Below are 13364 nucleotides of genomic sequence, written 5' to 3' on the forward strand. Positions count from 1 at the left end.
AGAATTTTGTTGCCATCAACTTTAATTTTTCTCATTTCTTATGGGTTTCACCTCATGTATTTGGATTTCTCATTGTTATGTCACAGCCCATATCGTGCCAGTCAGTCATTCCAGTCTTCTATTTGGTGTTGAATATCAAATGACCTCAAGGTACAGAAGGATCCAGGGTATTGTGTGGTGCAGTGCTCATCGCAGGGATGAACGATAATGGTGATAGGTCCGAGGTCTGATGTGCACCAACTGTAACATGAAAAGTGTTTGACTGGTCTTGCTGTGGCTTGGACATAGTAAAGTGTTTCTAAGCTAAGAGATGAGAAATATGGATTGGTACCATTGGTACCAAATATGGATTGCATCAATTGTGCTGCAGTTTTTCACAAATCCAGCTTGATCCTTGGTTATTACGATGATGATGATGCAAATTCATTCACCAGGATGCATTCAAAGATCTTTATCGTATAGCTTAGAAGTCAGATCGGGCAGTAATTAGGATGCTCAGTGGGACTTTGCCTTCCTTCGAAGGCGAGTACAGTGATGCTCTGTTGCCAGTCTGTCTGTGTTTATCCCTCCTTAACAACTCGATTGAGCAGCAATGTTAACCATTCTGCTGCATTCCATTTTTGAGAGAGCACCATAGCTCTGCTGAAAGGTTGTCTGGACGAGTGGCTTGTCCTGGCTTGTGGGTTGATGGGTCCTTTGATGGCCTGGTGTTCAGGATTGGTGGGTTAGGTATTCCTTAGTAGAGATATTTTCAAAGTAGCTTTACCCTCATTCTCTTGCTTTCTTCAACTCTACCAGCAAATTGTTCGATTCATTGTTGAGGTTATAGAAATATTGAATAACTTTTATATTGTGATTCCTTGATTTGAGGAGTTCATGGATGTTGTGTTTTTCTACATCATGTCGAGTTTCTCATAATGCTCTGCAGACTGAGCTACTTTTGTCATTGTCACCTCTTTTTTTTTTTCATCATTGATATCCTGCCTTTATTGTTCTAGGAATGGCACATGCAGCTTCTTAATGACCCTCTTTCACTTTTGACCAGCTTTCCTTGACTGTGGTAATCAATAGCAGTGTTAATCACATCAGCTGACTCACTCAGTGGGCTTTTGTTAACTTTGTATGAAAAGATTGAAATGAGGTTTTTCTACACTGTAAGGTCGGATATTCTCTTGTTCATGTAACCATTGTGCGAATTGGAAGCTGCCCAAGTCATAGAGTGATGAATATATCACGATCTCCTTTCAGTGGTAACATTGCAAGGTAACTTTATGAAATAAAGTATATTTATTGATGTGTTGGGGATGAAGTTTTTTTTTCCTGTAAATGTTATACTGCAGTTTCATGTGTTAAATGTTAGAACTGCATGTTCTATAAGAATATAACATGCATGAAATGGCAATATGTTGTAACTCTCAATTTGAGCAAAATTAATGCTTTGCCACTTTTCAGCTTGTGAATTCTGTTACCTTCAGTAAGAATGCCATATCCCTTCAAGAAATTGTTCAACTTTATTTTTATGGAAAACAAAATGTTGTATTTCTGGTGATGTGTTTTTATCTGGTGACATCATGTCGTAACACAATTGAGGGTTACGACATATTGCCGGTTCATGGACAATAATGTCTTATAAAGCATATGAAAGTGTGTGCTATGATTTGATTATCAGAACCAACTCGTTTTAAGTTTCTTCATTTTATTTTTTTGCAGATGTGGGACCTAATGAAACTGACTCAGAACTACATGAAATTACTTCTGAAGTATATTCAAGAGAACAGTTCCGGACTGTTGATTCACTGTATAAGCGGTTGGGATCGTACACCTCTGTTCATCTCTCTCTTAAGACTTTCGCTGTGGGCAGATGGTGTAATTCATCAGTCGCTTAGTGCAAGTCAAATCCTCTATTTCACAATAGCGTACGATTGGATGTTGTTTGGTCATAATCTGGGCGATAGACTGAGTAAGGGAGAGGAAATCTTCTTTTTCTGTTTTTATTTTTTAAAGCACATCACAAGTGATGAGTATAGTGTTTCATCTCGCTCCAAGTCGAAACAAATGGTGCTAAGAAATGACTCTGATGCCCATCTGGATGGTCTACTCTCTGATGCAGAAGGTCCTGTCAGCTCTCAGGGCTCCAACATAAGTCTTAATAGCTGTTGTAGTTCTCACAGCAGCAAAAGTCAAGACAACCCTCCTGCCTACTTTCATAATGCCCCCGATTCTTTTGAAGAATTAAACAATGGGTAAGTTACTCTTAATGTTCATAAACATAGTTGTGTCCATAATCATTTCCAGTATTGAAACTGATTTTACTGTAGATTGTTTTCTCTTGAATTTTACCTTTGCTTCTTAACTCTATTCATAATGTAAACATGATTTATGTCAGTAAAGATCATTGTGTAGAAAAGGATACTTGTAAGATACAGTATTTTGGATAAGGTGGGTATAATTTTTTATTTTTACCAGGGGCTACTGCTTTCGTGGTGGGGAGGTGATTTAATTTATCAGTTGGTATTAAATATATACAATAGGGCCATGAATACTAGAGCTAATGTGGATAGGCGCTAGCTTGAATACACAAAAATTCGAATAATATGGACCTTGTTGCATTTAAGGGTTATATGAAATACTGTATTGGTCCGAATAAGACAGTATGTATTTTTACGTTAAAATCTTATTTTATATGCACAGTCTAACCTTTATAAAGACTCCATTTTATGAAGGGCTATTTGTATCATTCCCCAACCGTACTGTCTTGTGCAGCAGAAGTTCCTACGTGTATCCCAGGCAAGCTCAAGATTACGAATAAACCAACATTTCTCAAGCTTTGATAATTTTTTCTAGATTGTGCTTGAGTTGGTGTAGTTTTCATGCTGTTTGGTCTGGTGTTCGATTTGAACATAATGCACGAGGCCTAGTACTTCCCACAGTCCACATAAATGCACTTATTTGAGTGCAAAGGGAAGACAGAAAGGATGTAAATTACAAGATTTATTTATTAACTACACTAAATAAAACTCTGTGTTCTTCTTCTTCCCCTCCATTTCCTGTTTTCAGTCTTATGGGTCCCGCTGTGAATCAAGGACCTCCACAGTCTTCTGTCTCTCCACCACTCCCTTCCTGCCTCCAGTATATTTTCTTCTACTTTTACTCCTCTCTTCTCTATACTCTCCTTCACTGTATCCATCCACCTCTTTCTGGGCCTACCCCGTTGTCTTCCTCATATCTTTTTCTCCGTAAATAATGCTTTGCAACTCTGTCCTCTTCCATTCTCATCATGTATCCATACTGTTTCAGCTTACTGGTCTGTATCTTGTCTTGCAGTTTGGGGAATCTGATTTCTATGTTTCTGATTTTATCCCTTTGTGATTTCCCAATTATTCATGTAAGGAATTTCATCTCGGCTGCTTGGAGTCTGCTTTCATCGTGTTTTGTCGTTGACCATGTGCCCACCGCTTATGTCAAAATCTGTGTGTAATACACTGAGTACAGAATTTTCTTGCATTTCTCAAATAAAACTCTGTACAATATATAAATAGCATGCTGCCATGACCAACCTTCAACCCATGCTTACCCAAGCTAGTAATGACTCGTAACCCAAGCCATGTGAAGCTAGTAGTGTCACCTTAACGCACCTTCCCAAAGAGGGTACATCGTAAACATTGTCCTTGTGGGTGCTGGCCTCTCAGGGACAAACTTATACCTAGCGTTCAAAAGTACAACCCACCTAATTTATACATAAATAACAAATATAAGATCAATTTAAAATGCAACATAATTATAACAGTCAAGGTGAAAAGCATCTTCTTTCTTTACAATTTGCCTTACGTGGCACCAACGCAGGTATGTCTTATGGCGACGTTTGGATAGGAAAGGGGCTAGGAGTGGTAAGGAAGCGACCATGGCCTTCAGTAAGGTACAGCCCCAACATTTGTCTGGTATGAAATCAGGAAGCCATGGAAAACCCTCTTTTAGGGCTGCCGACATTGGGATTGGGGTTTGTGGTAGTCAAATAGTCAAATCAAGGTAGTTGAGAGATTTTTGCTATTTGCTTAACGTCGCACCGACACAGATAGGTCTTATTCTGACGATGGGATAGGAAAGGCTTAGCATTTGCCTGGTGTGAAAATGGGAAACCACGGAAAACCATCTTCAGGGCTGCCGACAGTGGGGTTCGAAGCCACTCTCTCCTGAATGCAAGCTCACAGCTGCGCGCCCCTAACCGCACGGCCAACTCACCCCATAGTTGAGAGATATATTTACTTCAGTTTCAGTGGTAAATTTAATATGGAATAGAGATTAATTGGTCTAATTTTACTGAACTGTTGGCTATTTGTTGGTCGATTTTAATGAAATGTCATCCACATATCTCAAGGTTATCAATATAGATCTCCGCTAAAATGCCTGAGGCAGGAGACCCCATTGGGAGGCCCTTCTGTCAATAAATTGTATTGTTGAATATGAAATAGTTGTTTTGTATAACAAAATCCGAAATAGCTATAAATACATCTGCCTCTTGTTTACTGAGGGAACTATGACTATTTCGATCATTTTAAAAAAAATTATTGCAACCGTCTTGTCTATTGGAATGCTGGAGTACATATTAGAAATGTCAAAGGAATGCAATGTGTAATGAGATATAATTTCTAAATCTTCTGCTATTTTACAGAATACAATAGAATTTCGAAGTGTGGTTCTGTTAATGAAGACAAAATGCTTTTAATGAAAAGGTTGTACAAACTTAGATACTTTATATGTAGGGCTGTGTTTAAAGTTAACAATGGGTCTAATGGGAACATATTCATTGTGGATTTTAGGCAATGCTCTGGCAGTTGAGAGTTTGGGATTCATACTAACCAATTTGCTGATTTCACAATTGTCTAAAAGGAAAATTATATTCTTCAAGATAATTTTTGGATTCTCCGGAATTTTACAACATAAAATAGACTGATTCACAATATAGGAGGATGTTTACCCCGAATATGAATGTTTCTTATGCAAACTTTGTTACTTGAGACACATTTAATTTGGTTTCCCATTAAACCACGACACTGTGTATTAACATATTGACGATCAATTTTAAGACTTCCATGTGATTGATTTGCCACGGGAGAAAAATTTGATGTTTCTACGACTTGATAGATGTATTTGAATTTAGCGGTTCATTCCACAATTTCATTGGGCCCTGCATTATTTACCCTATGGCTATTTTAATTCCCAGTGTTCTCTTAATAATAATCTAAATGTAATAATGGTTTAGTACTTATGTTTATGTGGCTGAAGATGTCCACTAGGTGGATGAAACACGTACTTATAATTTCTAACAGGTGATGTCTTTTACCTGCTTAAATAGGGCATTGAATTAGTGCATCCTTAACAATTTGTAAATGTTTAGTGATATTAATATGGAACCAATATACAACATTTAGTATATAATACATTTTGCTGTTGATATTGTGATTTTATTCGAGCCTTCGGAGGATTTCGAGAAGTTCTCAGATGGTATGAGTACAAGATGGAAATAAATAAATATAAAACAAAAAATGAAATATCAGATTATGAAATGAAATGTGAAAAGAGGGTTTTTCTATTCAGATCGAAAAATAACCAACTATGGTAAAAGTGGGAACATAAAATATAGACTAGCTCAAGGACGGAATGTGTTTCTTAAGAAGGGACATTTGCTGACCTCAAATGTATATACCGATATATATTTTTTGTAAAGATGTTTTGGGGGCATTTTGTACAAAATGTGATGTAGCATGGTCAATACAGGTGCAGAGAAATGGTAGATTATTTGAAGTGAGATGAATAGATCTTGTCACAAATGAAGAGATATCAAATGATTTGATAAGGACAATTTGGTGTAATTTGTTGGGAAGAGGGACAGACTGTATATTGTAATATCCAAGAATTCCGTCACTTAGGTAAGTATGTGTGGAGTTTTTAAGAACAGTAGAGCAGGCCCAAACATGTCAATATTAAAGTAGGTGTTGATTGAAGTAGCTGTGCAGAAATAGGATGGTAAAAAGAATGTCATCATACCAACCAAGCAGCAACTCATCAACTGGAGCTATGCTGCATGATTATCCCTCCATCAGTCTCACCATGACTGTGTTTCTTACCTTGGTCTACTTCTGTGTTTTTACCGGGCGAGTTGGCCGTGCGCGTAGAGGCGCGTGGCTGTGAGCTTGCATCCGGGAGATAGTAGGTTCGAATCCCACTATCGGCAGCCCTGAAGATGGTTTTCCGTGGTTTCCCATTTTCACACCAGGCAAATGCTGGGGCTGTACCTTAATTAAGGCCACGGCCGCTTCCTTCCAATTCCTAGGCCTTTCCTATCCCATCGTCGCCATAAGACCTATCTGTGTCGGTGCGACGTAAAGCCCCTAGCAAAAAAAAAAAAAAAAAAAAAAAACTTCTGTGTTTCTCACTTTCTTTGAGTCCATATGACTCATTTACTGAGATTGAATTTTACAGGTTTTCCTAAGTTTTGTCATAGCGACCAAGTTCTTAATAATTAGAAATCAATATAATTGATATTGTAATGATTGTTACAGCTTCCTTAATATTGGAATGTAAGATAGAGCTCATACTTTTGATGAGGAATCCTGTGAACAGGAAGCATTATTGCAAAGAACTGTTGATCTTGTCAATGTATATGCTTCACAATAAAAATTGCATTGTTTTGAGAAGATATCTCTGCAGCAGTTTGTTTTCAGAATTTCTGTTTAACACTTGTTCAGCATTCATTTTATTGAAAAGGAACAATCTGAAATTTTAATGTTAATTTCCTGGGATAAAGCACTGTATGTCAGCAGGGAAGAAACTTCAGAGGATTGAATGAACAGGTAGATCATTTCAAGTACTTCTCTCAGGATGGAGAGACTAAAGCAATGGCTCAGTTTTTAGTGATTTATTGATAAGAATTGTGAAACTGAACAGACCTCAGAACTAGTTGCAGGTAGAGGTTTGTAGAAGCAATTGGTTAATTCACAGAGTCTTGCAGACTGAACGCTGTTAGAGGTGTGTGTGTGTGTGCGTGTGCGTGTGTGTGTTTTTAAACCTGCCTCGGTAACAAGACACTAATATTAGACTACATTAACACATTTATTTTTAATTGGAAGATAATTTTACTTCTCATTTACGTGCATTGATATATACTATTAAAAACTGAAAAGTATTACATAACAAGTTCACTGGTGAACTGTTTTACAGTAATCTACCCTTACAATCATCATGGGCACAACCTTTCCAGTCACCTCCTTGTGATTTGAATCCTGCATCGATGCCTGTGCTCAGCGCTGGATGTCCCCGTTCGCCACATCCTACGAGAACTAGTCCTGTTGCAGTGCCAGTATCCGCTCGCTTAAGACAACGGAACGATTCTGGGAGCTCTCTTAGTATTGGCAGGTAAGATAGAGCTTATCCTTTCAACGTGGAATCCTACAAACAGGAAACATTATTCCGAAGAATTGTTGGTTTTTGTCATTGTCTTTAATCATTGTTGACTAACTTTTATTTTTCATCTGCTGTGAAATGGAAGTGACTGTGCTGTAAAACATCTTCTCTCCTAGTCCTTATCTCTTTTCCCTATTACAGTACAGAAATTTTAAGTCTTTCTGTTCATGAACTGCAAGTGTGTGGTGCAAATCCAATTTAAACTATAGAAAAGTTAAAAAGAATTTTAACATTTAAAAATTGGCAACATTGTCAAGTAGGATTGCCAAATTTTGGAACAAAGGAACCAGACATGTTTTCTTGCCTTTGAGATATGAAGACCTCTTGTACGAAACGTTTTGGGAGAGGTAATGCTTAGGCCTAATGTTAATGTGCAAATTGCTTAATGTGCAAATTCTAGAAAATGTGAGTTATGATGTAGTATTTTCAATTTTAACATTCAATTGTATGAGTGGAATGATCAAGGCATTGTCAGACATCACTCGGAAAAATATAAATTTTTTTCCGTACATGCTAGTGCATTTTGTGTGGTGATGGTTTAAAAAAAAAGTTGTGTTTGTAATAATTAGTCATCATCATCATCATCAGTTTTCCACTCCAGTTGCCCGGGTGTGGTTTACGAGCACTCTCCACTTCTGTCTGTCCATGTACCACTCTTCTCTCAAGACGACATCCCAGCTGATTCCTCTTGTTCCTATGTCCTCTTTCACTTGGTCCAGCCACCTCTTCCTAGGTCTTCCTACCGGTCGTTTTCTGGCCACGACTGTGTGTAGCCATTGTTTTGCTGTCCTTCCATCGTCCATTCGTTTGACATGGCCAAACCATTTCAAACGGGCCCTTGTCACTTTTTCATTCAGGGATGGCTACACACCAGCTTGCTCCCTTATTCTTTCATTCCTTACCCTGTCCCTTTTTGTCTTCTGTACCATAGTTCGTAGGAACTTCATTTCTGCGGCTTGTAGTTTGCTGTCCACTTGTTGGGTTGTTGTGCAGGTTTCTAGGCCATATGTTATTATGGGGGTGAAGTATGATTGGAATAGAATCTGCTTTGATCTTAAGGGAACTTGTTTGTTCCAGAGGAGGTTCCGAACTTGATGGTAAAACTGAGCTGATTTTTGAATGCGGTTGTTAATCTCATGCTGTATTCTGTTATCACTTGAAATGATGCACCCAAGATATTTATATTGGTCTACTGTTTCCAGTTGTGTACCTTCCAGCATTATTTTTCCTTTCTTCTTCTGCCTGTTGACAGACATAGTAACAGTTTTCGATTTATTTATTGTTAATCCGTGTGCTTTCAAATGTTCATTCCAGGTGTTCAGCCTCTCTTGGACTTCTTTCTCTGTATTTCCCCAAATTACTACATCATCTGCAAATGCAAATGCATTGATGTCCATATTGTTCTTCTGCTTAATTTCTTTCATGACTTCATCCATGACAGTGATAAAAAGTAATGGTGAAAGGGTACTGCCTTATTGCACTCCTTTAGTGGTTTGGAACCAATCAGAATTACCGTTTCCTATCTGTACGCAACTGCAGCAGTCTTCGTAAAGCATTTTAACTTTCTGGATAAGCCCTTTGGGTACATTCTTCTTTCTTAAACATTCCCATATAGTCTTCCTTGGAACACTATCAAATGCTTTTTCGAGATCCGAAAACACTAGTGTTAAGTTTTGCCGTTCTCCCAATGCTTTTCTAACAGTATTCTAAGTGCAAATATGAGATCGGTAGTTGATCGGTGTTCTCTGAATCCATATTGTTCTTCCTGTTGTTGTGGTTCTATTATTTTCCTTAGTCTTTTTTCAAGTATTTTCTCAAATATTTTCAAACCATGAGACAATAAAGTGATCCCTCTATAATTGCTACATTTTTTCCGGCTTCCTTTTTTGAAGAGAGGTATTATTATTCCCTTTTTCCAATCATCTGGGACTTTCCTATCCTTCCATATTGCATTAATTACTCTATGAAGCCACTGTATTCCTATTGCACCAGTTGCTTTGATCATATCTGCGCTGACTTCATCAAATCCTGTAGATCTTTCTTTGGGCATACTATTAAGGGCCGTCTCTACTTCCTTCCATGTTGGCGGACTATCTTGGTCAGGCTCATCATTGCAGCTTAAACTGACCTGCGTGGTTACATCATTGGAGTCTTTCCCAGTACTGTTGTATAAATTCTCAAAATAGGATTTCATGATCTTCCTTATTTCTGTCTCCTCCCTAACTATGTTACCATCTGGTTCCTCTATTGCTGTTATGTATTCATTGTCTCTTCTTATATTTCGTATTGTTCGGTAAAGTAGTTTAGAATTACCTTTGCTGTCTTGCTGTAGTTTATCTGTGAAATCAGTCCAAGCTTTCTGTTTTTTCTTCGGCCACAATTTTCTTAACTTGTAACTTCTGATATCTGTATTTCTGCTGCAGTTCGTTTACTCTAGATTCGTTCCTTTGACTTCCTTTTTGCATTTCTTTGTCTCTGGCTTTCCTGGTTTCATTTTTCACTTTCACAGCAATCTTCACCCGATCGTTCCACCAAGGAGTTTCTTTTCCCTTCATTTTGCTATTAGTTTTACCACAAACTTCTAATGCAGCTCCGACAATGCTTTCTTTAAATCAAGTGCACTCGATGTTGCCTTCTTGTAATGCATCTGATGGTAATTTATTGGTCACTTTTTTTGTGTATTCAACTTGTTTCTTTGTCTTCTTTAGCTCCCATGTCTTAATTTTTGGTTTCCTGTATTTCTGAGGTCTGTAAATTTCAATGTGCTTTATTGTTGCGAGGAGAAGTCTGTGGTCACTGTCCAGGCTTTCACTTGGTATAACTCTGACGTCACATATGGTCTTTCCTGCTTCATTGTCAGATATAAAATAATCTATCAGAGTTTTAGCATCTCCATTCCAACTGTAGTCATATGATACTAAATTGTAGGGTGTGGTAGCCAAGTGGCATTGACGCAGGCTTCTTACTAAGGTGACTGCAGCTTAAATCCTGACCAAGCATATAGGATTTTTGAAATGAAAAATCAGGTGCCTGTGGTTTGGATTCCATGTAACATTGTATGTTCCGTGCTTATGATCACGATATTTACTGTCAGGCAAAACTACAAGCTTGCTTTGTATTTGTTACATGAAAAATATGGTTGATAACAATTTGTCTTAACATCATTGATGTAAACAGAAGTAAAGGTATAGTTAAGTAAATTTGGAAATAAATATCCTATTATTTGAGTATGACATTTGAGAATATCTTACATTCTGCATTTCTGCATACAGTAAAACTCCGATTTTGGATGACTGTGGTGACATTTAACACAAGAAATTTCAAGTCCCAAAAATTACTCCATAACAGCAATGTACAGTTCCTGCGTTGCACATATGCCACTGTATGTCACTGGTTGCCTCTACAAAACATTTGCACCACTTGCAAGGTCCACTGAAATGTATTCCGAAGCCCCAAATGTGCAGAAAATATAGTATGAATTGGAATAGCAAGGATGACAGTCGCTTCACCCTTTGAATTCTTAGAAATGCCAGGTTATTCATTGGCAGAGTTGTAACATGTCCACTATAATTTTATATTCAATTTACTGTAATTTGCATTAAGGTAGAACTCACATTTAACAAAATGTAAACAAGCATCATTATCATCATGAACAACAACATAAGGAAATGTTGAAATAAAATATTTATATATGTTTATTATGATTATGCAATGTCAAAACCGACGAAAAGGCATTTTAAGGTTTCTTGGAATGAATGAAGCAAGAAGTGGAATTTCTTGAGTGCAAGTGCTTAGCACTAAAGTGAGATGTCAGGCTCATGTATACATCCGACCTTAGCCAGCGCGGCCATTGTAGTATACAAATATTCTCAAACAGCAACTGTTACGCTCTGAGCAAAGCCAAACGCTGGCGATGTTACATCATTCAAACACACTGCTTTGCTTGCTGCACATACACAGTTACTCTTGCTGTGTAGCATTATAGTGTCAGTTTGCTTAAGTTTGAATCTTTGGTATTTTGTTGTGTTTCACTTTACAAAGGAAAATTTAATGTGTTGTCCTATTCAATACAATAGATACAATACATATCTCCATCATTATTACTCCATCTAATGATGGATATATGTATTGTATTGTATTGTATTGTATTGTATTGTATTGTATTGTATTGAATAGGACACATTAAATTTTCCTTTGTAAAGTGAAAACCGTCAATACAGAATGATTCTAATATCTTGTCATTTTGTTATGTGTCGCGTGGATTATCTAGTTGGATGTTGATTTGTTCACGTGTGTTCTTTCAGTTAAGTCTAAATATGGATCAAGGAATGCAGTGTAGTTCCAAAGCAAAACAAAAGAAAAAATATATTCAAAAATGCTAATTGAGCAGTTCAATAGAGAACATGGTAAAAACATTCCAGTTGATGATGCGTTAATAAAAATGAAAGCATGTGCAATATCAGGGAAACTTGGACTTAAAGGACTTCAAAGCTTTGAATGATTAGCTGGTAAGGTTCAAGATACGATACAGAATTACTTTATAGGAAAATCTATGGACAGAATGTTGCAAATAGTGATGAAACTGTTGAACACTGGAAAGTAGTGGTGCTGCCTTCACTCTTGCAAGGCTTCAAACATCGGGATATCTAAAATGTGCATGAATTTTGCCTGATTTACCAACTAGTGTCTTCTGAAACCTTGAAGTGTTTTAGGAGAAACCTACCATGGAGGAAGAATGATTAAACAGAGAATTGCCATTCTCTTATGCAGTATCACAACTGGCAGTGACAAACTGGATCCCATCATGATCATAAAATTCCAGAGCCATGTTGCTTTAACAACAGTGTTATGCTGCCATGCAAGTATTACAGCAAGAAACATGCTTCAGTGACTTCAGATTTATCCAGAAAAGTAAACATTCTTGCAATCTTTTGATGTACACATCACACATGGCTGAAAGAGACAGGAAGGAGGAGGGGGTGGGGATGTGTGTGGGTTTTGCCTGTACAAAACATTTACACCACTTGCAAGGTCCACTGAAATGTATTCCCAAGCCCCAAATGTGCAGGAAATATCATACGAATTGGATTGACATGGATTTTCTTTCCTGCAAATTGTTCAAGCAATCTCCTGCCCATTGATCTAGGGATTAAACGTAGCTGAAAAGCAAGAATTGCAGAGCTCTTGTCCTTAACCCTTGACCTGGTAACTGATGATAGATCAACAGGTGTGCGCCTATCCCATCTGCCGCTGTTGATATATTGTCAGACCTACTTTACCAGCAAATACTGCTAGGAGAACTTGGTGAATTTGTTTGTTAGATGACAGCTTCCATCAGGAAACTTGTGTTGACTTGAACTTTCTGCATGTGTGTTTCATTTTTTAATTTTATTTTATTTTCATCAGAGAATTGCTACTTGAAATATAGTAACTAAATTTCAGTAAGCCAGTTCAGTTAAAACTGGTAGGGAACCAAAAGTACTAACAGATGAGAAACTCCATTATATTCAAGAATGACCAGAACAATCTCTCAGACAAATTCTTAATGATACTTGTGCTACAAACTCATGTTTTGAACTGTGCTGCTCTGAATAGGACAAAAGAACTTCAATTTAGACTCTGATGCAGTATGGAAGTGTAAGGGTTAAGGCAAAGAAATTCTGCCACTAGAATACAATTTTGGCATTTTTTTTTTCAAATTCTAAGAATGTTCATCATTTCAACCCTAGCCCTTTCCTATCCCGTCCCATTGTCACCATAAGACCTATCAGTGTCATAGTGTTATAAAGTAAATTGTAAGCCGACTAAATATTCTTTACAGCTTCTATGAAGACCCAAAACTAATTCATGAAACTCCAGTCGGTCCCAAAAGTTGTGTTTATTGCACCATTAATGCAACAAAA

At 37.4% G+C, this 13364-nt stretch overlaps 1 protein-coding gene across 2 annotated transcripts in view; it reads left to right on the top strand.

The window, feature by feature from the left end:
- The window catches only part of EDTP (Egg-derived tyrosine phosphatase), a 294601-nt gene that overhangs the window by 114479 nt on the left and 166758 nt on the right, over window positions 1-13364 (top strand). For both annotated transcript variants that reach the window (XM_067141139.2, XM_067141140.2), the window contains exons 6-7: window positions 1711-2243; window positions 7219-7413. In XM_067141139.2, coding sequence (XP_066997240.1) covers window positions 1711-2243; window positions 7219-7413 — 728 coding nt within the window. The remainder of the gene's footprint in view (window positions 1-1710; window positions 2244-7218; window positions 7414-13364) is intronic.

This window comes from Anabrus simplex, chromosome 2, assembly GCF_040414725.1.
Source record: "Anabrus simplex isolate iqAnaSimp1 chromosome 2, ASM4041472v1, whole genome shotgun sequence".
NCBI classification, from domain to species: domain Eukaryota; kingdom Metazoa; phylum Arthropoda; class Insecta; order Orthoptera; family Tettigoniidae; genus Anabrus; species Anabrus simplex.